Here is a 27,365-nt window from a genome sequence, read left to right as displayed (position 1 = left end):
CAGTACAGCTCCACCCACCTGCAGATAAAAGCCAACTCCTCACCAGGGCTGCCGTTCAGAGTCTGTCCCAAACTCCCTCAAAGCTCTGTGATACTTGCAGCCTGCAGCAAGCGCACACCAAAGGTAAGTGATGAGTCACCCCTAGGACAACAGGATTTGATGATGTTTTGGTTGGCATGGCCGTCATGTTTAGAGTTTTCAGTGCAACAGCGAGCAACTCATTAGCTTGTGATCAAACTTGAGGTTTGACTTTCAATGTGGTTTTCCTTGCATGGTTTTGTCCCTGACTTCAATGCCTTGACTTGATCATTTTCCCCGATTTATCTCGGAAAAATTATCCAGTCTTTGGAAAAAACTCAAGTAATTCTTGGGGTTTTATTCACAGAGGTAGATTTGTGGAAAGGGAACATGGAGTTATACAGAGGCAAAGCAGAAAAGGAAAAACTTCCAAGATGTTTCATAAGACATCCCACTCTACTTCTTTAGCCGCAAAGCCTCTTCTGAAAGACGTCTGTTAGTGTCCAATCCAAGGAGACACACCTGGGAAGAATAACTCAGGCTTAAGCTTGTTAAAATAAATGCACGGTGCAGCATCTTGACAGGATTTAGCAGCAGTTAATGGAATGTCATGACATTTTCAGAAATTTGAGTTGCAAAACTTTCATCGCAGATGGAAAGTTGCAGGCACTTTAAAGGTCAAGGGGAGAGAAGGCTTCAGTATAAAGGTTATTGTAGTTTTAACTTTCCCACATGAAAGAGAAAAAAACAGGATCAAACTCAAGTTTTGAAAAAAGCCTTTTCTGGCAACTCATTGGCTCTGAGAAATGAGTCAGATGGAAAGTTTGGGCTTCAGGAAATCTTTTAGGCATCCTTTTTCTTCTAGCAAAGTGTCTGTTTTCAACCCGTAGTCCGGGGTTAGTGTCTCTTGCTGAAAATTGATTCCCCACAGACGTTGCTAATCAAACTACAAACTTCCAAATACAAACCTCTGTCCCCTTCAAAAGGACCAGAAGCAGATTGTTTTGCTTCTCTATTCTCTCCCGCTCGACAATAGAATATCTCTGTGTCTTTGCACCTGCCAGGATACAGTTGGGAATCCCTGCTTCACACCTGACATAGATTTATAACACTTCTTAAACATGTCCATGGACTTTTTCAGCCCTGTTTTCTGGTGTACGTGAGTGGGAATGTGTTAGCGCAGCTGCTACAGTATAACTCGCATGCAGAAGTCTCCTGCAGTAGTTTGAAAACCAGGAATGTTTTGGTGGAAGTGTGCTTCCAGCTAATGAGCTTTACAGGCCCTGTCCTGATGAGCTGCACCGATAAGCTTCTTAATAAGATTTTTGATTCCAGAGAGATATTTTGGAACTGGGAGAAACTTTGTTTGACTTCTTTGCAGCTGGTTTTAACTTTCAGCTCTTGCCATTTAAAGTGATCATGATTTTCCTTCCTTAGAGAGAGAACATACTCCTAATTAGGGGAAAATGTGGTAACGTCACATAGTTGAGGTGGAACCAGTTGGACAATTAACTGGCTGATGGTTTTTGATTACCGTAACTGTCGTAGTGCCATCCTCGGGGCACTGAAAAGGACTGTTGGCATCGGCAATGGGATGTTATGGAGTTTTTTGCCGTTCAGTGCTAAAGCAGCAGTGCCGTGGAAACGGACACAACACCGCTCTGCAGATGTGAGAAGGTCAAGAGAGTTCAAATCAGGAATATGTCAAGCTTCAGCATTCTGGGTTGTACAGCAGCAGCACATTTGAAGTGTGCCTGATGATTTCGGAGGAGGCTATGGGATGTTTATCTTTCATGGTATAATGCCTGGCCCATCAAAGTGTCATCTATTTATTTTTTTTGAGGGGGGGGGCTGCTTTGTTTTTCAAGGCTTCTTGCATTCTTTTTCCATATATTGCGATTCCCCACTACAAAGAAAGCAAAAAGTTTGGATAGTTTACTTGGATCTTCTGAATACAATACTGTTCATTTACTTTTTTATGAAGCTCAGCTCAATCTAACCAAATAATCAGGTTGAAGTTACCGACCGATTTATCGGTTGGAGTGAGGGAACTAATCTGTTTCAAAGCAGGTCCTCACAAACATGGTCGTTTTTTTTTAGTGTGTGTCGAAAGAGCCTGAGGGTAGCTGGATCATCCCATGTGAACCCCTGAGTTTTGGCTCCTCAATAGCTTTGAGTGGTGAAGCTGTCCAGCAAGAGGAAAATGTTATGCATGTTTCTTCAGAAGCAATCAGCTTGTCAGGGTTTGCGATGTCTTTAAGCAAACTGCAAAAAATAAGTCTTTATTGCAACACCCAGAAAGATTTGCTTTTGTAATATTTAACAATTGTGCAAAAATCTTAAGGATTTATAGTGAAAAATTGCCACAATTTTTTTATTTTTGCATAATACATTTATCTTTTGTACGGATTAATCAAGCAAGATCAGCTTTAAAGATTCTTATAGGCTGATTTTGTTAACTTAGGACAGAGTCAGGCTGGCTGTTTCCCCCTGTTTCCAGTCGTTATGCTAAGCAAAGCTAAGCTAAGAGTCTCCTGGCTGTGGCTTTATGTTGAACGTGCAGACATGAGAGTAGCGTCAATTTTATCATTGAACTCTTTTCAAGAAAGTGAACTAAAGTATTTCCGAAATTTGACATGAACTATTTATAAGTAAACCGAAGTCAAAGGACTAAGAGCTGTTAGTTCATTTGTTGTGCTATGGTTACAGCCTCGTTTCCACCGAGTGGGCGGGTCGGGTTGGAGCGGCTCAGAGCGGGACAGCTCACTTTTAACAATCTCTGTGGTGTTTCCACCGCCGACCCTACCCTTACTGGTAGGGCGGGGCTTAGGCTGGACTGCGATAGCCGCCGCTAGAATATGGGTCAAACTATCAGGCTGTGGAACAACTGTGGTCAAGCCAGAGGTCTCTCGTTTTTGCTTGGTCAAACCAGCCCGCTTCTTTATTTATTCCTCCCGTGTTGTTGTGAGCGTAAACGCACAAAGACGGCTCGGTTCAACTGATAGAGACATTGAGCGAACAGCGCTGGCTGCGGCAGCTACGTGACATCGTAGCAGTGGGACACATTGTAGCCAACTGATTAATTTAATGACGAGGAAAAACACCACACAATAAACAGTGCTGCTCTCACATTTTCGCCAAAACACAGGACTCTCTTCACTCTTGCCGAGGTGACTACACACGGCGCAATGATTCCTTCGACCAATAAACGGACGGCATGTGTAGCTCCGCCTTTTCGGCACCCTTTCAGGCGGCTGGTACCCCAACGGAGGAGTACCGAAATTAGGAGCGGCTTAGAGCGGTTAGGTGCGCTTAAACCTTACCCTACCCAACTTTTGGCAAATTAAAAGCCAAACTACCCGGACCGAACCGCTCCGACCCGACCCGCTCTACTCGGTGGAAACGAGGCAAAATGACTTGTGTTTTTTATCATAAAGGCAATAGGAAGCTGTACAAGAAGCTTTGAATGTCTCTTTTAAAGATTGTTATGGCAGATGCAGAAACAAACCTGTGTCAAAGGGATATTTGAATTGTGGTTGAATGAGGTAACTTATGCATAGTGAGTCTGTTACCTAATGGAGATGGTAGTCAGCGCAGTCACTTTAAGGAGTTTGGGGGAGACATCGCTGTGGCAGAAGTCAGCATTATACTGTTGCAGAGGTGGCCAGCAAGATTTACTTTCTGTCAAATGCTTACCTTAAAAATGTACGTCCATTCAATTTGACACTACATGTAGAATTTTTTCACTGCTGATTTGTGGACTTATACACTGCAAAAATAAACGACTCTGCCAATGCTGTGAGTGTATCAGTCTGCAAATCAGCTCTGAAAAAATCCTAAATTTAGCATAACGGATATTGCTAAATTATTAGCGATATTTTTGAGGTCGGTATTTATATACTTGGCGAAAAAAAAAAATCTTCTGGCCCCCTCTGCAACAGTACAAGGCTGACTTCTGCTACAGCGACGTCTCTTCCAAACTCTTTATAGTGACTGTGCTGATCGCCATCTCCATACGGTAACACATTAACTATGCATAAGTAACTCATACAACCTCAATTCAAAAATACTTGACTGCCGCTTTAATTCCCCTAGACTGAGTAGGAAAATGTGTGCAAGAGTGAACCAGTTGCTTCTGTCAGTTCCTTGCTCCGTTAATGCTATTTCTCTCTCTTGCACTTGGACGCGGAGTCCTCCACAGTTCGCACCTACTGAACAGGAAGTGTTTATGTAGCTCAGAGGGAATGTGTCTCTTGATCCCGGAGCTGCAGCCTCTGTGATTGTCGGCCATGTGTCCAAACGCTCTGCTGCTACCGTGCAGAGCCAGAGAAAAATTACTTAAACTATCCGACTGTGGCAATTTTGCATTGAATACAAAAAACATTTTTCCACGGGGCGATTTATCCCTAACATTAGCTGCCGTAGTGCATCCTTTTAACTCTCTCGGGTAGCTTATGTTAAAAACACCAACTCATGAATCACAGCTTTACATTTTGAAGATTTATTGCAAAGTAGCTCTTATCTACACTAAGTGAACGGAGTCGTAGTTCTTATTATCTCTCGTAAATACTACACCGCAAAAACATCTGGACAGTAGGGAAAAGGAGGACCATATTTTTCTCTCTGAGTGGCATATTTTACAGTGCAACTGTATAAAACATTAAGCTTTCCGGGGCTTCTGTCGTCATTTCCCGTTGCTGTAACCGGTCGGACACAATGCATGCGTGTTGCAGCAAACCTCAAATGATCCCGGGCCATTTCTGTATAAATGATTGTGTGTGTAAAGACAGTAGTATGTTTGCAAGTGGAGACAACTGAAAACCCCCAAAGTTACAGTTAGAAAATGCTCAGGGGAAACCATCGTCAGAGGGAAATTCCCTGCAATAAATCAGAAGAAACCCTCTTTTTAAAGCAACATATAATCACCATGTAGTCATTACGCGATATTAGACTGCTCCCACCCTCCAAATATCACCAATCACTGCCCCGTTGGAAGGTTTGGTTTGTCCACTTGCACTATATTCTTGCTGTCCTGTCTATAGGATGTTTGAAGTCCTCCGAGGTATTTGTGGTCAATTTGTGACAGAGGCTCTGTTTTGCCTATGCAGTGATGGAATTATTCAAATCCTTTGTTCGGTCAAAGCAATTCAGAAACACTCCAATACGATATGTTAATAGTGATGCATGAGGTGGAGCTGGTTTGAACTACTTTATATCCAGTTTGGTAGTTTAGTGGTTGCCAATCTAGGGGGTCCCACCCCTCCAATTTAAGGGTCTGAATATAAATCTTAGGGATCATGAGATGAATAATCAGATCTGAGAGAGGAAAAATCATATGTACTTTTTTTTTTTTTTAGACCTTTCTATTTTTATTTTTTTAATGTAGAAATATTGAATGTTCTCACCTGTTTGGGCCTCAAACAGCCTACCAATTGAGGTTCAACTGGAGCTCTTTTAATTAGTGTTTAATGGCAACCCATTGGAGAATTGGCGCCACCATCTGTTTGTCTTGATGCACTAAATTCTTAAAGGTCCCATATTATGCTAAATGCACTTTTTAAATGTGTTCCAACATATCCATGCGTCCACGGTGTGCCTAGAGACTGCCAAAATATCAAAAAAAATAACAATCTCTCCTTTTCTTACTCTCCCCTTTTCTGAAACCCCCACCCCTCCCCCCAAAAACACTCCAGTCAGAATTATCCCCTTTTCTGACCTCACAAACCGTAAAGCCAGAAGCTTCCACTGTGCAGCCCACACCCCTATTTCTTATTGGTCCACGGCCCTGACAGACAGAGGGCGAGGCGTATCTGGCTTCGCTTCCGGACAGGGGGCGGGGGGAGCTCAAAGATTGTATATTTACGAGGGGACCTGCAACTCTTTTTTAAAAAATAGGCCATTGTGAGATTAGCTGAACATCAGCATAGTACAATAAATTATCTGAAAGTTTTTTTCAGCAAACAATTAAAGAAAAACGTATTAGGGACCACTAAGACCATATAATATGGTGTATAATAGAACCGAAAAGTGTATAATATGGGAGCTTTAATATTCCCCTAACAGTAGTGGATGGAAACATCTGAAATGTGTCACAACTAAACACTGTTTTTTTGTAAGGGATCACAATCCCAAAGGTTAAGTTAACAATTTTCCCCTGGAATGTAGTAAGTGGAAGTATAAAAGATCATAAAATGGAAAAGGTGATTCAAAATGATACTTTCACATACTGCTTGAGCACAGGTACTTGGTTACTTTCCACCACTGTCTATTGGTAAAGGTCAAGAACAGAAGAGCGGAGACAACATGTGGCCTCTTGCACAGCGTGGCCTGTTCTTTACACAGTACACAACATTTATGCAGCTGCAGACTGCAGAATTCCCCACAGGAGTCTGTGGTCAAGGCGTAATATTAGCGATCAGATCTGATTATTGGCCAAACGTACTTATTGCCTATAAAAATAATCTTTCACCAGTGGAGTGTCCCTTTGAGAGCCAGTGTAAAACCACATGAAAAGTCTGAAAAGCCTCGCAAGTGTTTCCTTCCTGCTGTGCAAGACGGTGGAACAAGTAACGTCAAATAAGCTCTCTGCAGACTAAATATCTGGAGAACTCTTCCCATCCTGTTCTGTCTCTCTCTAAACACATGAGAACAACTTCTGTAGAAGTCCAAAGTGCTTCTTAGTTCTGCCTTGCTGTGAATGCTGTCCACTGTCACCAGATACTCTGCTTTGACACAACTCAAAGCTAATAGCAAAATAATTCCTCCATCGCAGCCTGAGAAGAAAATCGTGGCCAGACATAAGGTGACTTGTGGTTCCCGGAGCTGAGGGAGAGGGAAAAATCTGTCATTTAAGGAATAGTTCAGTCATGTTGAAGCAGGGTTGTATGAGGTACTTCAGCATAGTTAGTGTGTTACCTTATGGAGATGGAGGTTGGAGCTGTCATTTTTAAGGAGTTTGGGGGCGACGTCGTAGTAGCAGAAGTCAGCATTATACTGTTGCACAGGGGGACAGAGGGAAAAAACGGGTTTTCATCACACATATTTAAATGCACAGCTTTGTTTGACGACTGCGGCCTTCGCTCTGCAAATAGATCGAGTAGGTGTGAAGGAATGCTGAAAAAAAACTAATTCAAAGTTACTAATAAGAAAAATACTCCCTACCGAGATAAGCCGAGCCGCGGGGGGAAAAGGAAAACGTTACTCGGTGATTGAGCCCAGATAAATCACCTGCTAGCAGACAGACAGGGGAGCGAAACGCAAGGAAAGAAAAACAGCTCCGTGGCCAGAATGTGATCAGAATTTGACTTGTGTTTCAGGAGAATAGAACGCACAGAGATTCTGTTGTTGCTCTGTGGATTGAACTGCAGATGGAAAATGGCAAGGCGCGATGCACAAGAACCAGAGTCCAGGATTAATTACACTGCAAACTTTTTTTTTAATCAGCCAGAAAGCACATTGTTTACCAGGAGGATTAAGTATTTTCGTGCTGAAGCAAATAAAGTTCACCTGTGGAAAACACCAATAAACAACACAGACTGATCGGTCAGTTATCCTATTCAGAAATTGAGTTTGGTGCCCTCTATTGAACTTTTCTGGCGTGATTTATCATTCCTTCACTGAAATGTAATATAAAATTATTTTCTCATTAATTTTGATTCCCATTATATTTATAAAGCTGCAACCAGGAAATGGTTTGTATTTTATTTATTTTTTGCTGGGGAAAGAAGTATGGCTACATTGGCAATTAATTTTCTGTTGCTGCACCTCAAGACATGAGGTATCTCTTGTGGCTTTGGCCTGTAGTGTTTTTCTTACACACACACACACACACACACAGGTGCATTCCCCAGATGTTGTCCTGGCGCTCAAGCTACCTTCGGTCAGCTGATCTTTGCATTCCTGTGTGCAGTGTACAAACTTTTTCTCTCTGCATTGACAGATTGGTTACATGTATTTTGCATCATTTCAGAGTTGTAGACACATTTTTATTCCTGATTTGTATTGTAGCAACAGCTGAGGAAAAAGGGACTAGTAACATCCAGCAGCCAGTAGAAGATCATGTTTTGTTCTTAGGTTTGCTGGAGCTCATAGGGGTTGATGGTTCAGTCATTTTGCTATTTGGCCCAAATAGCAACTTGTGTGGGAAGATTCACTTTTAAATGACTGTTATGTCATATTTTGGAGAGCAGAACTTGAATTTCAACAAGGTGTTCCCTATGCAGAAAACAGAACTTGGTCAACGTAATTAACTGTTTAAATCCTACATATCCTACAGATAAGGAATGTATAGTAAAAACATATTTGAGGGACTTGTACTTAACTTGTGTATGTCAGTGAATGCCACTGAACACTTCCACACCACTAAATTTGATACATTTTACTTACTTTGCAGATTCAGATAAGCCACCCAAAATATAATCAATAAATAATATAGATGATGTTAAATTGGATAAGATAAAAAATAAATTGTCAATAACTTCACGTCTAGACATACAAAGGAATCAAGAAAATGTTTCTCAGTATCCCACGGTGTACAGATAAAATTGCAGTAGGCACAACAGATAAGACGAGACATTTACAACACTAAAAGGATAACAAGATAGACAATAAATATAAAATATAGGAGTCACCAACAGGTTTCTGTATAAATTCCTTGGTGAAAGCATATATTGTAAATAAATAAGCAACATATGTCATCGTGAAAAGGGCCATTCTTTATCATGAGTACTTTAAGAATAGTTGTATGTGCATCGGTCAATTTTGAAAGCAGGACTTTAACATGTAAAGTTTATTTCTGTTTTATTACATACTAGTATTATTGTACTCTTTTATAATTTACTAAAAATGTAATTAAGTATACAAACATTATCAAATGCTTGCAGGCAATATATAGTTGTAATTTGTCCATTTCATTGTTAAACTTGCAAATATTAGAGTGTATCTCTGATTTTTGATACTTAAATTATGGTTCATCCATCTACCGCAACAGCGATGTTGGCTCGATATAAAGTTGTTGTTTTTATTTTGACGGCAGATACTTGTTTCTAAAGTGTAAATGTTATGTCAAATCTGTTAAAAGAGGGCAAATAAGGGTTCATTTGGAATCAAAAACAAAATCAAATTTGTGAGCTTTATATACTGTATGAGCATCCTTTAGGCTGTTGTTAGTCCTGAAGTGCTGTTGGCTGCCCTGCTCTCACTGGAAAATAAAGGACTGTCTGATATCTGTTTCAAACACCACAGATCCAGAGCCTGACCACAAGCAATTAAGACTGACACCCCGTATCTGTAAGCAATGACATGCCTCTGTTCCTCATGGTTTGTTTATGGAGCGGCACAGTCCGCCCATCTGGAATCTGTCAGGGGAAAATGTGATTATTTTCAAAGGCGGAGCTGGAGGTGATAAAATGCTGGTGGCTCTTCACCAAGCAGAAGAGCCGGCCGCGCTCGAAACTGTTGGCAAAAAAGTCTGAGGGGGCCGGAGTCTTGATCTGTTGAATCTTTTGTCATCAGACGCAGGGTGAGTGGAGGTGTCTGAGGAGTTCTCATGAAAGCTCACAGCACAAGATGAAAGGCCAGAGAAGGTATGAGTAGAGAGTTTGGCCTTTGTTGTTGAGATGTGACTAGCGCACAGTGGGATGAAGGCATGTCAAGTCCAGACGATATTAGATTCGCTGTGGAGCCAATGTGAACACTCCCAAACAGTTGGTTTGAATGATGCTCCGATCAGTAACATGATGCAAGAATAACACAAAGCAGGAAAACAGTGCAAAAGCCTTCAGAAAAAAGTGCACTATAATGTTGTGCAGATGAAACACAGTCATGATATCAACAAGGGAGGAGGAATCTATGGTTCATATTAACAATAACCATAAGTTCTGATTTATTTTTTTAAAGCTTATAAACTTCAAGGTGGAGAATGTTTGTTGTCAAAATCCCTTTTAGTCAAAATCAGCTAATATCTCCTCAAGATCTGCTCCTTGTCCGCACTGTGTTTGCTGAAAAAAGTGTTAATACACAGCCTAGGCTCTGTAAAGGGCCTATGAACACTGGATTTTTGTTTCAGTACAGAGTCCATCTTTAAGGATGAAATCAGAAGTCTGAACTTTTTTTTACTATGTTTATTCCTGGGCTAATTGGCATTCTGTATCTGCCAATATTCCATCATTATATGTGGACCCCAACTGTCTTGTATAATAGTTGGCAGAACTTTTAAATTGTAGTTCATGTTTTGTATCTGTTCAATGTAGATGTAATCGTTTCAGTTCATGCATCTTGCTGCTGCTATTATTGTGTTACATGAGTGTGGTTTCAATCCAACTCTCTGAAAAGACTTCCAGGGTCCAGCTTTCCCCACTCCTGTCTGCAGAGTGATTGTGTGTCTGAGCACATTCTGATGTTTTTGCTCTTATGAAACCGGTGAACCCAGAGAAGCACACACGTGGGCTTTTGATATTTTCCCATCTGTTTAGGCTACATTTTATATAGAAAAACAAATGTGAGAGGAATCACATTTCATCTCGGATAAATCACTTGGATCTGAAATGGCAGGTTCACGGTGATACACTGTGGTCCGTGTGAACGCACAAGCCTTCAGCTCTGGTCTCTTGACGAAACCCCCCAGACTAAACTCCCCCAGTTTGCACTTTCTGGTAAGAGTTATTTTGTCAGAAACATTGGCTAAAAAAGAGCAGGAATTTCATGGAATTTCTGCTACGTTGGGCTATTACTTCAAATGGCTCGGTGAATCTTGCCCCATCACTACATTATTTGCTGATTAATAGGTTATGATATTATTGAAAGAATAAGGTTCTGTTGGAAAAAAGTAGAATTTCCTTATACCGGCATGTTTTTTAACCAACTGACCTTTGCTACAACCTGTGTGGTGGGAAACAGAAATAAACCAGAACGAGATGATTTAGGAAAATACTTTGTTTGTTGTGTTGAAAAGTTTTGCCGTGCAGCGTTCTCGAGGCTGAACACACACACGGTGTAATATCCTCATAATTCAATACTTTTCTCAATTTTCAGTCTGTGGTCCAGACACAGTTTTCTCCAATTGCTTTTCCCCATTACACTGTCTGGAAAGCAAAAGATGACTGATGGTGTGGACCTTTCTGTAATCAAAGCCACTCTCTTCAAAGTAATTGGTAGCTACAGTGGAGTCAATAGGATCTCTGCTTTCACATGTAAGGAGCGCCCAGGCATAGCGCTCCAATGGAAATATTCATGTACAAAATACTGTGAAATAGTTCCAGTTGTTTTAACCGCCGTTCTTTAAAAGCAAACGCCATGTTTGTGTGTTTAATACGGCAGCCAAGCTGAGATTCTTTACTGGCAGCAGGATGTTTTTAATGGATCTTTAGGCAGTTTGTGGTGCTGTTATTATCTATCTTATTATTACATTGTTTTGATTCCTCATTTTGGGCTCTAACTTGTGAATTCAACTAGATAGGATTGTGTTCGTCATTGAAATGGAATGTTGACGACCACAATTTTTGAACTTTCAGTAAAACATGCATGCAAAATGAATAGAATACAGTAGTATCTGTTAATCCAAAACATGAATTCCAAATAAAATCAAGCCCTAGAGAACAATTTAAATGTGTGAATTTAAAAAGAATGAATAAAGTATTACTAACGGTAATAATTCAGGCTGGATACACAGACATTATTAGGTAAGACTCAACAGTTGAAACATTGTTCTCTGACTGTCCAACTGCCAGAAATCCAGATGTGAGAGATCGGAGCTGATACAAATATTGATACACTCATCTGACTCGCATTCAATTCTTACCGTTCACCCAGAGGCTCAGTACAAGCTTGATCTCCTTAGTGAAGGTTGTCCGGGCTGTATGAAGACTTAAAGGTGCAGTGTGTAGAATTTATTGGCATTTTTCAAAACACACTTGGTAAAAATAGAACATAAGATTCATAAGTATGTTTTAATTAGAGTACAATCGCTTGAAAAAAATATATTTTAATCCTTACAATGAGCCTTTTATATCTATCTTTTATATCCCACACAGAGGCCGCCATTTTGCACTGCCATGTTTCTAAAGTAGCACAGAATGGACAACCTTAACGGCCATATGTGTTTTTATATAGTGGGTGTCCTGGGGAAATGCACCTGTTTGGAAGAGGAGGAGGAAGAAGTACTAAAGAATAAAAAACTAAATAACTATTCTCTTCATCATTTGATATTGTGGGAAAAAAGGGAGGGGTTACCAAGGGAGGGGTTGCAATCTAGAACTTTCAAGACTTGATGCCACTAAATATTCTGATGTTGCATACTGCACCTTTAAAGGAATACCTGCAAACAAATGCCCAGTGCCGAACAGTTAATATTCTATGATTAAAATATAAGACAGTAAAGCATTGTCCTTTGTGGTTAACATGCAAACAACACTATATTAAAGTATTATCTATCAAGGGTTGAAGCATTAAGAGGTTGAGGAATAGGATGTGCTTTTGTAAGCCTTTAACATTTACATGTTCTTGGCTGTTTGAGAGCAAACGTGTTTCAAAACACCAGTCAGTCTGCTCTGTTTGGTCGCTGACTTGCTGTGCTTCGGAGGACGTCTCCTCTCCTCGCCAAAGCATGTGTTCCTTTGTTGTAAGGTTGCGTTGCTAAGAGTACAAGGGGTTTTTGAGTTTTTCATCATCCCGCCCATGTGTGAAATCATGTTCAATTTAGAAGATCAGTACGTGAGGATCAATCCCGTGCTGCTTTTATATCTGAAAAAGATGTGTAACAAATTTACTCCAGCACTCGGGTTTGGGGAAAACGTATAGACACCCTATTTAGTCTCTACCCACAATAAAAGTCCAGTTCAAGGCATTGAAACACTTAAATGACAAAGTCTTAGTCAGCGGAAAGGCTGTTTTCAATCAAACTGGTAAATTGTTACTTTATATTCTCCCATTTTTCTCTACAAAACATTCATTGAACATCTATAAGCACACATTTTATATGACAACTTTTTGATCTGGGGTCAGTGACATTGATAGGCTCTGTCCATGGTGCTGGATGTATACATTAATAACAGCATGTTTTACGTTGGAAGTTTGATGTGACGCCCACAAAACTGTGGATTTAAAATGAAAAGTCATACATTTAAGGATTTTTACTCTTTTAAGTTCATTTCAATATCAACTTTGTTTTTTTTTTCTTTGTCATTTTTCAGCATTAATACACATTTAATACAAAATATATTGTCCTTGTCATAAACTTATTATGATGTGTATATCTTTTAAATGTATGTGAGCTTATTTACTGAGTTATAATTTCAGTGAGCAATGTTTTGGGGAATTGCCAAAAGGGCTGTAGTGGGACGGAGAGATGGTTATGTAGTTGGATGTCTTCTACTGAAAGCACAAAAGCATAAAAGCAGCAGACGTTTCATGTTTTTATTGGTACCTCGCCCCTAGACCGGCTGCAAAAAGATAGTTTTATGAATTGACAGTTCTGTTACATTTATTTTTAATACCCCTCCGTCGCTGCATTCCTCAAGGAAAAAGGTGTGTCTCAGCATGACTGTATCAACGGGCCAAAATATGTCTAGCAGGTGGAGATGGCAGCGTAGTGCTACAAACCCCAGGGCTCCGCGAAATAAGTTCACCTGACATTCATCGAAGCTGACGTTGATATGTTCACAGGGCCCAGCAGTACTGCAGCGAACACCTGGCTGGATCCCGTGCATGGCCGCTGTCCCACTCATGCCTTGGAAGAGACCCACACAAGCAACCTGTAAGTGGGGGCAGGGCCAGAGGTATAGCGACCACCCTGGACAACATGTCACAGTGGCCCAATCCCAAATGACTCCCTAGGCACTCCCACTCCGTGAGCGAGTGTCAAACTCACTCCCATGCTTTTTTGGCTGCATTATTTATTTGTTGTTAAACATTTTCTAACTGCATATTCTTAATTTTACCAGCTCAGTCTGTACTGGAACAACGGGTGGGTGTTTGATCCGCTGTTTAATTATCCTTTTAGTTTACGTGCACAGCAGACAACCAGGGAAAAGAACAATAGTCTGCTAAAGCATGTATTCCACTCGTCATGATACGTTAATCTGCCATTACGACCGGCGAATCGCGGCTGTTAATTAGGACCTTTCTGGCAGCATTGGGAAAGGGTGCACAGTTACTAGAAATCGCCATATTAAGTGAAGGGGAAAATATTATGTAGTTTGCAGGGTCTAAACTGGTCCAAATGGAAAACTATGACTATGGATAAACTAACCATTAATATATTCAACAAATGTAATCAATAAATACCCCTTAAATAATTTGACTAATTTCATCCAGCTTGGCACTAACAGACTCTCCAAAAGTACACATGGAACGGCCTTCGCCTGATGCAAGATGAAAAGTATCCCTTGTCGTAGGATGACAATGAAGACATCGCTGGAAAGGTCTTGACCAGTGGAGTACAAATATGCCACTGTGAACTTTGTGGGCGGTGCCTACGCCACGGGGGCATACAATTTTCAATAATATTTTTTCAATATGAACTAACGTAAATAACCTTAACAGCTGAAATATCTGGGCCTCAAATTACACATTTAAATAGTAAAAAAATATGCTCCAGAATTAGTGTGAGCGAAGGCAAAATATGACAATGGAAATAATCCATGGGGGTTTTGACGGTGGAACCTGTAGCTGTAAACTCAGCATAAAAAATGAGATAGAGGATGAAAACCCCACTGCACTTGATGAGGATGAATCAAATGTCAAGCTCTGTTTTGTAGATTTTTGTTTCTTTTTTGTATGAAATGTCTTAAAAACTGTGCACAAAAACATTTTACCTAGATTATGAGCTTCAATTATTGTCTTAACCCAAACCCTTGGATGTATTAAAGGTGGAGTCAGTGATTCTGGAGAATGCTTGTTGACAAAATCACCTTTGCCAAAATCATTGAATACTGTATCTCCTCCTCATCACTACCTGTAGGTGTTGTAAGTGCGCTGCAGACAAATCCAGTGCTAAAATGGAGGGGCCCTTTTGTTTATATACCCTTTGTTTACCTACGCATTTACAAGGCCTAGGGTGTGTATTAACAGTACACCAAAATTGTTTTCATCGCACACCCAGTATGTACAGGTAGCAGATTACGTAGGAGATATTCACCGATTTTGACAACAAGCGTTCTCAAGAATTGCTGACACCACCTTTAATTAAAACCCCCAAATTCCCAGAAACATAGCTTGTACATGAACACCGTTTCCCTCTAGTTCATTTATTGTTACACAATTCGGTGCCCATCTGTATCAGTAACATACTGATTGTGCAGGTTAGGAAGTGTGTGCTAAAAATATTCTGCAGCGGACACACTCAGCCTGACACTACTTAGCTTGCTTTTTTAGATAATTGCACAGAAAAATGTACGCCTAAGTCTTACTTCCATTATTTCGGCTATCCAATATCTTTGATCTCTTTGGTTCTGTTTCAGGACACACAATTACCACAGCGAGGGGAAAACATGCATTCACCCATCATCGTTTATTTTCACAACGTGCTCTTGGCAGCCCTTAGCCAATCTCTTTAGCCCAGACATGTTTGAATTATTAAGGATTATGTTCAAAAGTGACCACGTACCCTGCCGGGCCTCTTAATTACTATATGTTTAAACAGCATGCGCTCTGTGTTATTCACTTCAAGGATATGAAACTCGGAGGCTTTTCCACAGTATGTTGGTATAGATGTGTAAACAAGCAGAAGGAAGGACAACTGAGATTTTGCCTAAAGAGAAGTGGTGGTGGAGGGCTTTGTTTGGACCAAAGCAGGATTCATAAGACCCAGTGTGCTGCTGGCTTTTTGAAACAATTTCTTGACTCAGCTGCAAGAGAAGAAGAGCACAGCCTGCTGGTTGTGGACTGACATGAGTATGTTGGCTATGTATCCTAGTAGTGTAGGTAGACAGCATGACCTATACATAGGAAATGATTTACTGGGGCAACTTCAAGTGGTGAAAGAGGGAACTCCATAAACCATTAAACAGTTGTCTAATTTAAACCAGAAAGACTTTGTTACGGATTCAAGGTGTGCATTTTGAATGTGTTGGGCCTTTACTAGGCATGGAGGAGTTAACAAAGGATACTGTTGCATTATGGGAAGTGTAGGATATACTGTTGTTTTTTATCTTTCCACATGGCCGTACAAAGTTTCTATGCTTTAAGACATAGAAACTTAAAGTCAGGATAACTTGACCTGTGGTGCTTTGTTATTCTCCAGCGGCATTACAGTTAAGATTACAATAAAATAGAAATTGTAATAAATACAACAATTTTTTTTTATAACATAAGCATTAAAATATGTTATCGGTTCATCCCTACAATATATTAGGAAAGAGTGGGACCCTTTTGACTACTTTGTTTATCATTATATAGTTTGACTAAGTTAATGGAATGGATTTAGTTCAAAGAAGGAGCTATGAAGAGACTGCTAACCTCCTTAATCCCTTTAAATTAGTCATATTACACAAATAGAATTAATGTTATCCATAATTTTTATTAATCCATTGTTTATTCAATAAGAGAAAGTTATGGGGGCGCCCTTAGCTCAGTTGGTAGGGCGTCCCCCCCATGGGCCTCAGCCAGCAGCGGACCCGGTTTCGATTCCAGCCCACGGTCGTTCTCTGCATGTCACTCCCCTCTCTGCCCCATTTCAACTCTGTCTCTACACTATCAATAAAGCATAAAAATGCCAAAAAAATATCTTTAAAAAAATAAGAGAAAGTTATGTTTTGATTTTAAACAAACAGACAAAGGAATGGGAATAAAAACATCAGCATTATTGTATCGAGATAATAGTAATTAATAATATTTAAATTTTAAAATAAAACAAATGTTTTCATATAGTTCAGAGCTGCAAAGACATTTAAATGGATAAACTGTGTCCTAATTTTTTACTTATTTTCTTCTCCGCTGCAGAAAATGGTGGCCCTCCATTCCTTCCAGTCTCTGTGTCTCTGTCTGTGTTTATTAACCGTGGCCCATGGTGGGGCCTTCTATGGACACAAGCAGCCTCCTCCCCAGCACCCGCCCTTGCCACAGTACAATGATGGGTATCCTCAACAACAGTTTATGGGGAACGAGATGCCTTTACTCCCTCAGTATGGGAAAGAGCTTCCTCAGCTGCCTTTGCAAATGGGCAAAGAGAGGACGCTGACTGAAGGCAAAGGTGAGATCAGCCAGTCAGTGGAAAACCCCCGTCTACTGCGTATATGTTATTACTTTTTGAACGGTTCTAGTGTGTAGAATGTTGAAATGACCTTTTTACATACTTTTTACATTCCGTTTTTTTCTTTTGTCATTATTTTATAAATATTTTTCATAGTAATGTTCAACTCATATACGGGCCATCTAATATGATATTATGAAATAACACAACCTGTTTGTTTGCATGGCTACAGAGGGATATTTTACAATTCAACCCATATCGCCTCTTTAATGGTTTTCTTTTATTAAAAAAACTTTGATTATACACACATTATTGTTTGAAAATGTGTTGAACAGGTTTGCAGAGGGTACAGTTGCCTATAAGGTAGCTTCAAATCCTATCCATTACATTTACATAAGAAGTAAAACACCTAAACGCTAACCAAAGTAGTCTTTGCAAGATATTTTACATTTGCTTACATCTTCATGTTAAGCTTCTCAGTGGCCTTAATATGATAACTGAATTGATATCAGAGAATATAAGGACCATTTGATGTAAATATATTTTCTCTATTGGTTGTTAATGAAATGAGTCAATATCATTTACCAGTAGTGAATATTCACTTGTTTCTACCAAATCTTTATTCCTTTTTTATAGGGCAAACATTCCCCAGGGGAATTCCGCTGACTGAAGGCAAAGGTAAGATCAGCATGTCAGTGCAAAGGTCCTGTCTATTGTTGTTATTAATGTTAAACTCTTAAACAGGACAATCTAATATGCTAATATAACATAACACAACCTGTTGTGTAGTTTAAATGGCTTCAGAGGGATACTTTATAATTCAACCCATATGACGTTCAATTGTTTTATTTTATGAAATAAGTTTGATTATATTTTCAGTATTGTCTTAAAATGCATATCAACATCAGCTGTTAATTTCTTGTTTTTAGCAGATTAATATTTTCTAGCTAAGATGTATGTAGGGATCCTTGGAGAAAGCGACTAACTATGCATAAGTTCCTCATAAAACCCCAATTCAAAAATACTGAAATATCCCTTTAAAATCATAACTGAATTGATATCAGAAAATATAAGGACCATTTGATGTAAATGTATGTTCTTAAATGGTGTTTGATTAAGCGATATCAATATCATTTTATTTTATTTTTTTAGGGCAAACATTCCCCAGGGGAATGCCACTGACTGAAGGCAAAGGTAAGATCAGCTAGTCAGTGCAAAACCCCTGTCTACTATTGTTGTTATTAATGTTGAACTCATAAACAGGACAATCTAATATGCTAATACATAACACAACCTGTTCTGAAGTTTGAATGGCTACAGAGGGATATTTTACAATTCAACCCATACAGCCTCTTCAATTATTTTCTTTTATGAAATAACTTTGATTATATTTTCATTATTGTCAGAAGATTTATACCAACATCAGCAGTTATGTTCTAGTAATGTGTTTAGCTGCCACTTAATATTTTCTAGCTAAGATGTATGTAGGGATCCTAGGAGAAGGTTACTTTTAATTCAACTAATAAACAGGCTCCTCATTCATGTGTTTGCCGAGGGTAAAGTTCCCATAAGGTATCTTCAAATCATATTGTTTCCTTTTACAGAAGTAAAACCGCTTAATGCAAAGCAAAGTATTCTTTGCAAGATATTAAACGTTTGCTTAATTCTTCATGTTAAACTTCTCAGTGGCTTTAATATCAAAACTGAATTGATATGGGAGAATGTAAGGACAATTTTCTTGATTGGTGTTTGATTGAGTCAATATACCAGTGAATTTTCGCCCTTTTCTACCAAATGTTTCTTCTTGTTTATAGGACAAACATTTCCCAGGGGGGCTAAAGGTCCACCTCCGCCTGGTCCTGGTGTAGAAGGTCTTCAAGGAGTTCAGGGCCCCCAAGGACCAACGGGACCACCTGGACCACAGGGCCCCTCTGGGCTTCCAGGCCAGGGGATGCCAGGCTTACCTGGAAAGCCAGGGCAACCAGGTCCTCAAGGCTACCCAGGAATCGGAAAACCTGGCATGCCAGGAATGCCAGGAAAACCTGGAGGACCCGGATTAACAGGACCAAAAGGCGACCTTGGTCCTGGTGGTAGCGAGGGACCAACTGGACTTCATGGGCCTCCAGGGCTCCCAGGTCCCCCTGGACTCCCCGGGATTTCAAAATCAGGAGGCCATGGTCTGCCTGGACAGCCAGGTCTGACAGGGGAGCCTGGTCAAAAAGGCCTACATGGACTTCCTGGTCAACCAGGTCCCAAGGGAGACAAAGGACTTGGGCTGCCTGGGTTGCCAGGGCTGAAAGGACCTAGTGGGCCACCAGGACTCCCTGGGCAGGGGGGCATGCCTGGGGTGGGTAAACCTGCTCTGAACGGTCTCCCTGGACAGCCAGGGATTCCAGGAAAGCCAGGTCCATCTGGAGAGCCGGGACTGGCAGGACAACCTGGGGACAGAGGCCAGCCAGGACCACCAGGCATGCCAGGAATACGAAAACCAGGAACAGATGGTTTGAGAGGGCAACCAGGGATCCCTGGAGGGAAAGGGGAATCAGGACCTTCAGGCTTACCAGGGATTCCAGGATCACCAGGGTATGGTAAACCTGGGTTTCCAGGACCGAAGGGTCACAAGGGACATGCAGGTCTCCCAGGGCCTCCAGGCCCAAAAGGTGACAAAGGTCAAGGAGGTCATCAAGGGGTCATCGGTCAAAGCGGTCCTAGCGGAATGCCTGGCCCACCGGGTTTGATAGGGCCTCCCGGTAGTCTTGGCTTCCCAGGGCAAAAGGGAGAAGATGGTGTTTGGGGGCAAAAAGGTAATCCGGGAATGAAGGGAAATTTAGGGCCTCCAGGTCTTCCAGGACAACCAGGAATGTCAGGAGGGGGTGGACAACCCGGACCAAGAGGTTTTCAAGGGCCCACTGGCCCCAAAGGTGAACCTGGCATGAGGGGTTTACCTGGTGCCCCTGGTTCTGGAGGATTAACTGGATCAAGAGGCGAGGGGGGACAACCTGGGGAGACCGGCCCCCAGGGTCCACAGGGTATTCCAGGGCTTACAGGACCAGGGGGACCAATTGGTCCACCTGGGATGCCAGGGCTAAAAGGTGAAACAGGCCTGCCTGGAAAACCTGGATATCCTGGTGAGGGAAAGCCAGGATCCGCTGGTCATATTGGTCCTCAAGGTATCACTGGCCCCAGTGGCCCCGCTGGACTTCCAGGTCAACCAGGACAACCCGGACCCCCTGGTCCTCCGGGACTGCCTGCTGTATCTCCTGACTTGGGACAGATCCTCCCCGTGACCGGCCCATACCCTGGACAGAAACAAGGTTTCAAGAAGCCAACTGGAGTCGACATGGGTGGAAATGCCGTGGAGATGCCAGCGTTCACAGCTAAGCTCACAAATCCATACCCTCCTGTTGGCTCTCCTGTCATCTTTGACAAACTCCTACACAATGGCAACCAGGACTACAATCCCCAAAATGGTATTTTCACCTGTAGCGTACCAGGGATCTACTACTTTGCTTACCACGTTCACTGCAAAGGAAGTAATGTGTGGGTGGCACTGATGAAGAACAATGAGCCAGTAATGTACACATATGATGAATACAGTAAGGGCTTGCTGGATCAGGCATCAGGGAGTGCTGTACTCCCGTTACAACAAGGAGACACTGTGCACATACAACTGCCATCTGACCAGGCTTCAGGACTTTATGCCGGTCAATATGTCCACTCCACGTTTTCTGGATACCTATTGTACCCAATGTAAGAAATATGTTTATACGAAGGCGCTGATATATTGATGGTATATTTTACCATATGCATGGTAAAACTACTGCAGTTTCTAAGGTACAATGTAGGTTGACTTGCTTTACAATGAGTGTTGCCAGAATGATATAGGAGCAATATAATTCATTGAATTAGTTTTTGCATTACATCCGTATTTACATACAGCAATGAAAGTTGTGCTGGTAAGAAATAATGGGCAGAGTACATTGTATAAATATTGTGAAAAACTGTATGAGGAAGAAAGGTTTCTTGTGAGGGTTTTGGGTTGTGGAGAACAGAGGCAAGGAACAAAAATACTACCAAATATGTCAGTTGTCATATTTGTGTATACGTGTTTACATTGTGCATTTATTCTTATATCCATCCACACACAATATATCAGTGTCATGACATGGCTGGAATAATTCCTGGAACAATGAGGCTTTATGTTGCAGAATTGTATTAATTTTCACAATTTGTTTGGCTTTACAGTTATGTACTGCATACTGGGCACATAAGAACATATTGGGGTCATTGTACAAGGCATTTATTCACAGCCTTCAGTACATAAAGTTGAGTTATGTATTAGAGGCCATCATACAGTTAAGTTATTATTAGTCTTTTTATGTTATTTTAACATGCAGCTTTTTAATACAAAGCAATCTTGATACACATCTGACAGTAAAACAAGTATTTGGGTGAGTTTTATTTCTAATTTAATACCATATTTCAGTCCAAAACCCAACAAAAAACATTTGGCATTGAACTATCTTTTAATTATTTGCTTTTGACCATTTGATGTCACAATTTGTTTGTTTGTAATAAATATGAATTATTTGAAAGGTTTTTGTCAGTTTGTCAGTATTCTCTGTAATTTATTTGTCTGACTACTGATTATTTGGGATTGTGTTAATTTCTGTGTGTTGAAAGTAAATGACAAAATTCCTTCCACAAACCACATGTTCTGTGGGGAAAAAAATAACACAGCACCAAAAATAGGCTCAAGCTCAAACCCATCCATTCCACCATGTGTCACTTTTTTTATGTTGTACTTTTTATTCTGCAAACTGTGGATGTGCAATTCCTCTTTACTTTGGACAATAGTGCACAGGATTAAATGGGAAACTGTGCCTGAAGTATGTGAATTTCTTTGTTGCTTTGATTGGTAAGATATTGGTTTAATAAAGAAATAAAAACTTTTGTCTTCTTGGCTCAAATCTCTTCCTACAGTGGTACTGTGCTGTCCATTATCTTTTGCAGCTTGTGCAACATCTTTTTCTACAACCAACTCTGTACTAATACTGTTATATTGTTAGTGGTCAAAAGCCTTAGATGGAAACACTTTGCATGTCACATTCAGCCTTAGCATGACTGCAGTGTTACAGTGCAGAAATACAAATGTATAAATACAATTATATACATAATTACATAAATACATTTATTTTAGGAGGCTCAAAAGATGGAAGGTTAAATTATGTGTGAGTACCTCTGTATAACTTGACAACTTGAGTTGAGGTCTGCACCTGTGTAATTTTCTGCAATGCATGGTTTTTCATGAGGCATTCTAGAAGAAATATTACAGATTACTTGCATTGCATTGAATAAAAACAATGAAAAGGAACTTCAACATCTGAGGTCAAACAATGTAACCAGAGTGTGTGCGTGAGAGAGACTGACCAATCAGATTCAGATAAGTCATACTTCCGGTCTGTCTCGCTGACGCTGTAGCCAGCTAGCAGAGCCTCCATGAGCAGAGCAGACCACTCGATCTGATAGCACCTGTATGGATTAGCGCTTCCAACGAACAACAGCCAATAAAAAGTAAGTTCTGTGAAAGATCTATTGTGTGTTTTCCTTTACGTTACATGAGGCGTTTGCTTCCCATTTATCTCAGGTTACAGTAACCTTACCTAGCCAACGCTCCCATATGTATGACATACAGTAAGCTAGCATTAGCACGTTAGCTCAGCTCTCTGCTGCCTTGTATACTATCTATGCTTGTGCCGTGTTAAAGTCAACCTTCGGACATATTGGCACATGAAGTGAGAATACGCTTTGATGTATACGTGTTGACAGACTTGCTAGTTGAGTGCACTTGCAAAGGCATGTCCTAAACCTTAACCGTCCTAATTTAGCAATGGGAGAAGTAGCATAAAGCTCACACACTTGAGGTTGGCTACTTTAGTTTCTACTTCATTACGATTCAATGTGTCATTTTGCGTTTACATTTGCACATTAACTTGACAGCTTTAGTGGCTAGTTTCTATACAAGTTAACACATACATTATGAAATATTGAAAGACCGTATAAATTTGTTTTGCGTAAACAAAAATATAAAATAAATGTTTTACATTTAATGTGAATTACTACTGCAACAGACAGATTACTCTTGCACCGGTCCACTATTGTTCAGTACTATCCGATTCTGATATCTGGGTTTTGGAAATCAGCCGATACTGTCTGATATCATAATGATTATACATTTCTTTGCTGGTGGTAGAGTTGTGTTTAAGCTTAGGAAGGCAACACAACAATTATATTCTAAATATACAAAAATGCATCAAGGTTTTCTGAACTGCTTTGAACGGTTTGATGACATTAGAACACATCAGAACTCAACTTTCTCTCTTAAATATCACAAAGCTATATGGTCTTAAACTTTAGTAAGACATTTAAAGAAAAAACTGAATTTGGAAGTTGTCAGTCCGATTTTTGATAAGAAGATTGTAGCCACATCGGACCTGATACTTGTATTGGATCGGATCGGCCCCACGATCCCTACCGTAAATCTGAACATGACCTATCTACTTCTGCGTCCTCTCTTTGTTCTCTTTGAGGCTGCTGGTTTAGGCTTATGTTACAATACACCCTTCTCAAGTTATGTACTATTGCACCTGAACCAGCAGCTTCTCTGTGTATTCAATCCATGTTTTGCTTCCAGATACTCCAGTATGGCGTCTCGAGCAGGTCCCAGAGCGGAAGGCACGGACGGCAGCGACTTTCAGCACCGGGAGCGGGTCGCCTCACACTACCAGATGAGGTAAACTCTCTTTTACCAGTGAAGTCAGAAGATGATTTGATCCAGACAACTGTGCACATTGATGAGTTAAATCAACCCTGAATCTGCCTGTTTTTAATGTATTTATTGTACCCTTTCTGTCTCACTTGGCACAGCGTTGCTTTGAAGTCTGAAATCCGTAAACTCAACATCGTCCATCTGCTGACCTGGGTGCTGATGGTGGCTCAGGTGAGGGCTAACCTTAAGAAACTGGCACACACCTTTTTTTTCTTTTAAAGTAATAGTTAAACATTTAAAATGTTTAGCCTTCTGGCTCAAGAAAAGCGACAGAAACCTGTAACTGTGCAGACATTTTTTATGATGTAATGGCCCAAGGTCGCTCATCCAGGTTAGCTTAGCTCAGACACTGGTAGTCACAGGTCAACTTCCCCAAACGCTACTGTGTGCTTGTTGGGACTTGTTTATTGACCACATTATGTTGATCTCTAATAACTGAGTTGAAAGGATGGTTTCTGTCGCCCTTCCTTGAGCCGGAGAGTGAGGCGAAAAAGCTAAAATAATTGAAATGTTGAGCTATTCCTTTAAGACACTATCGCACACCTTATTTATTTTGTTGCCACGTTTAAAGGTTGTGCTCGTTGTGACTGTGTTGTGTCTTCTTTCCCAGGTGACAGTGAGCCAGCTGAGTCTGGTCTCCCACAAAGTAGTAGCGTCTCCGTACCAGTGGCAGTACCCCTACCTGCTGAGCATCATCCCCACGGCCTTCAGCTTCTTGGCATTGCCCAGGAACAACATCAGCTACCTGGTCATCTCTATGATCAGCTCCGGGCTCTTCTGCGTGGCTCCGCTCATCTACGGATGCATGGAGATGTTCCCCGTAGCGCAGCAGCTGTATCGACACGGCAAGGCCTACCGCTTCATCTTCGGCTTCACTGCCGTCACCGTCATGTACCTGGTGATAGTCATAGCCGTCCAGGTGCACGCCTGGCAGATCTACTACAGCAAGAAGCTGCTGGACCAGTGGTTCACCAGCACGCAGGACAAGAAGAAGAAATGAGTTGACCTGCGTGAAGCACACACACTCAGCGCCGAGATCCACTGTGTTAGTCTGTCAGGCCCGTTAGGACAAAGAGAATTCCAGAAAGCTGATGCGTTTGTTTGGAAGCTGCGGTCTGCGGACTGGTGGATTGAGCCAGCCGAGACCAAGAGAAGAGACTCCCAAAAGTACTGTGGTCCTTCATCATCTATTTTCTATATTTATATTTGACAGTGATGATGTGACATTGTTCAGTTGTTTGCAGAAAATCTGTGCCTGCTGCCATGCATTCCTACTGGCATTTCATAATTCAGATGATTAAAAAATGAACTGTAAATGTTTCCTTGTCTGTCTGCACCTTGTTATTTCAGGAAGTGAAAACAGATTAAACTGGAAGAAGACTGGAATATATAAGTAGAGGATTTGAAAACAAATTCAAGAACACATTTGAATATACATGTCAGTTAATGATGAATGGTATTGGATACTGCGACTACAAGAAAGTATGGACTGTCAGGAATAACGTTTTAACACAGCCTCCAAGCTTTTCCCTGTGGGTGAGGGTGTGTGGGGTAATAACAATCCTTATAGGGCAAGGCATGTGGGAGTTACAGGATGTCAAAATAAATAAGGTCATGGCTGATGTTTATCAAACAATTATTTTAAAATAATAACCTACAATATTAAGTGTTTGTGTATTTCCAAAAACAGAGCATAACAGATGTACTTTCTGCTGAACCAGAGAAAAATGCAAACGTTTTAACAGCAAAATCCCTTTGAGCTACTTTATTAAACTTAAAAGAAAAAATGTATTAAACTTAAAGGAAAAAAATTGACTAATGATAATCGAATCATACATCCGCTGTGCCAAACACGTCGTATGTAAAAACTAAATCGCCCTTAACACAATGCAAACACAGACAGCCTAAAACAATAACGGTTATTAAACAAAAAGTATATATATATATGTATATATGTATATATATATATATATATATATATATATATATATATATATATATATATATATATATATATATATATATATATGTATATATATATATATATATATATGTATATATATATATATGTATATATATATATATATGTATATATATGTATATATATATATATATGTATATATATATATATATGTATATATATATATATATATGTATATATATGTATATATATATATATATATATGTATATATATATATATGTATATATATATATACATATATATATATATATACATATATATATATATACATATATATATATATATACATATATATACATATATACATATATATACATATATATATATAACTATATATATATATATATATATATATAACTATATATATATATATATATATATAACTATATATATATAACTATATATATATATATATATATAACTATATATATAACTATATATATATATATATATATATATATATAACTATATATATATATAACTATATATATATATATATATATATAACTATATATATATATATATATATATATAAAACCTGTGTGTGCGTGGGTGTGTCTGGCAACAGTGCTGCCTGTAAGTTATTGTAAAATAGTATAGGAATGGTCTAACAGCTATGCGGTTGGCCTGTCAGTACTATGTACAATGTATTTTTCCTTGCTCAATAAACTTGTAAATAAAATAAAATTTCGCATCTCTGTCCAGAAGATGACGCCAGCACCTCGCTAACCACTAAAATACTTTTTCTGTCCTAAAAAGAGTGGAACTATATATTAATAAAAGCCCCCCACCCCACTCACTTCAACCTATTTAATTAAGATACAATTTTAATGTGTTTTTTATTAATTTCAACTTATTTTATGACAAGTTGGTTCTTATTTCATTGTATTTATCGAGTATGCTGCTTAGAATATTTGTTTGAATGTGAAGATACATAGCCTACCTACACAGTTTAAACCTGCAGTGTGTAGAATGTTGGGTTTTATTTCCTAGCAGATTTTGTAGAAAGTAATTATAATATCCATAAGTACATTTCATTTAGTGCATAATAGCTGAAAAACATGTTTTGAATAATTTTTTTCCCCTTAGAAAGGGTCTCATATATGTCCATATCTCTGCATATTTTGGACCAAGGCCTAGTGCCGCCATCTTGAAAGTGTCATAGTTGGAATGTCATCAGGTGCATTGTTTAAAATTTAGAATTGTTCTTGTCCTTGAAGGCCACTGTAGCTTCTGTTATTATTCTAAAGGGGTGGGGTTACCCAGGGAGCGTTGCATTCTAGAACTTTGTAGAACTTTCTTGATGATGTCATATTACACACTGCACCTTTAATATAAATGCTGTTTTTTT

The 27,365-nt window shown here is 39.8% G+C and overlaps 2 protein-coding genes across 5 annotated transcripts in view; both read left to right on the top strand.

The window, feature by feature from the left end:
• On the top strand, positions 1-22,156 carry LOC307269985 (uncharacterized protein). 3 transcript variants are annotated; one of them, XM_080053098.1, is made up of 6 exons: positions 1-123; positions 13,678-13,768; positions 16,954-17,203; positions 17,840-17,881; positions 18,356-18,397; positions 19,018-22,156. In XM_080053098.1, exons 3-6 carry the CDS (start codon positions 16,957-16,959, stop codon positions 20,955-20,957), a joined length of 2,271 nt encoding a protein of 756 aa, XP_079909224.1. In that variant the 5' UTR covers positions 1-123; positions 13,678-13,768; positions 16,954-16,956; the 3' UTR covers positions 20,958-22,156. The 3 variants fall into 3 exon arrangements, with proteins under 3 accessions (XP_079909224.1, XP_079909226.1, XP_079909225.1); XM_080053100.1 differs by lacking the exon at positions 17,840-17,881; XM_080053099.1 differs by lacking the exon at positions 13,678-13,768 and having other exon boundaries at positions 7-123.
• A 518-nt stretch (positions 22,157-22,674) lies between these two features.
• Positions 22,675-27,365, top strand: part of LOC307270031 (protein jagunal homolog 1-B) — a 339,870-nt gene continuing 335,179 nt past the window's right edge. Inside the window, exons 1-4 of one of the 2 annotated variants that reach the window (XR_013845525.1) lie at positions 22,675-22,777; positions 23,898-23,996; positions 24,131-24,203; positions 24,643-25,470. Coding sequence is in view for 1 of the 2 variants with exons in the window: in XM_080053160.1 (XP_079909286.1) it covers positions 23,908-23,996; positions 24,131-24,203; positions 24,643-25,032 (552 nt within the window). In the remaining variant the exon portion in view is untranslated. Of the gene's footprint in view, positions 22,778-23,897; positions 23,997-24,130; positions 24,204-24,642; positions 25,719-27,365 lie in introns of those variants that run through there. The other variant, XM_080053160.1, reaches the window with a different exon arrangement.

The sequence above is a fragment of the Ammodytes marinus genome (genome assembly GCF_949987685.1).
Source record: "Ammodytes marinus genome assembly, chromosome: 24".
Taxonomy (NCBI): Eukaryota; Metazoa; Chordata; class Actinopteri; order Uranoscopiformes; family Ammodytidae; genus Ammodytes; species Ammodytes marinus.
Note: the sequence above shows the minus strand (reverse complement) of the source record. Positions and strands in the feature narration are given on the sequence as shown.

Coding starts and splice junctions, on each gene's coding strand:
- LOC307269985 (XM_080053098.1), top strand. CDS start 16,957: ATGGTGGCCCTCCATTCCTTCCAGTCTCTGTGTCTCTGTCTGTGTTTA. Junction 17,204..17,839: donor GACGCTGACTGAAGGCAAAG/GTGAGATCAGCC, acceptor CCTTTTTTATAG/GGCAAACATTCCCCAGGGGA. Junction 18,398..19,017: donor GCCACTGACTGAAGGCAAAG/GTAAGATCAGCT, acceptor TCTTGTTTATAG/GACAAACATTTCCCAGGGGG.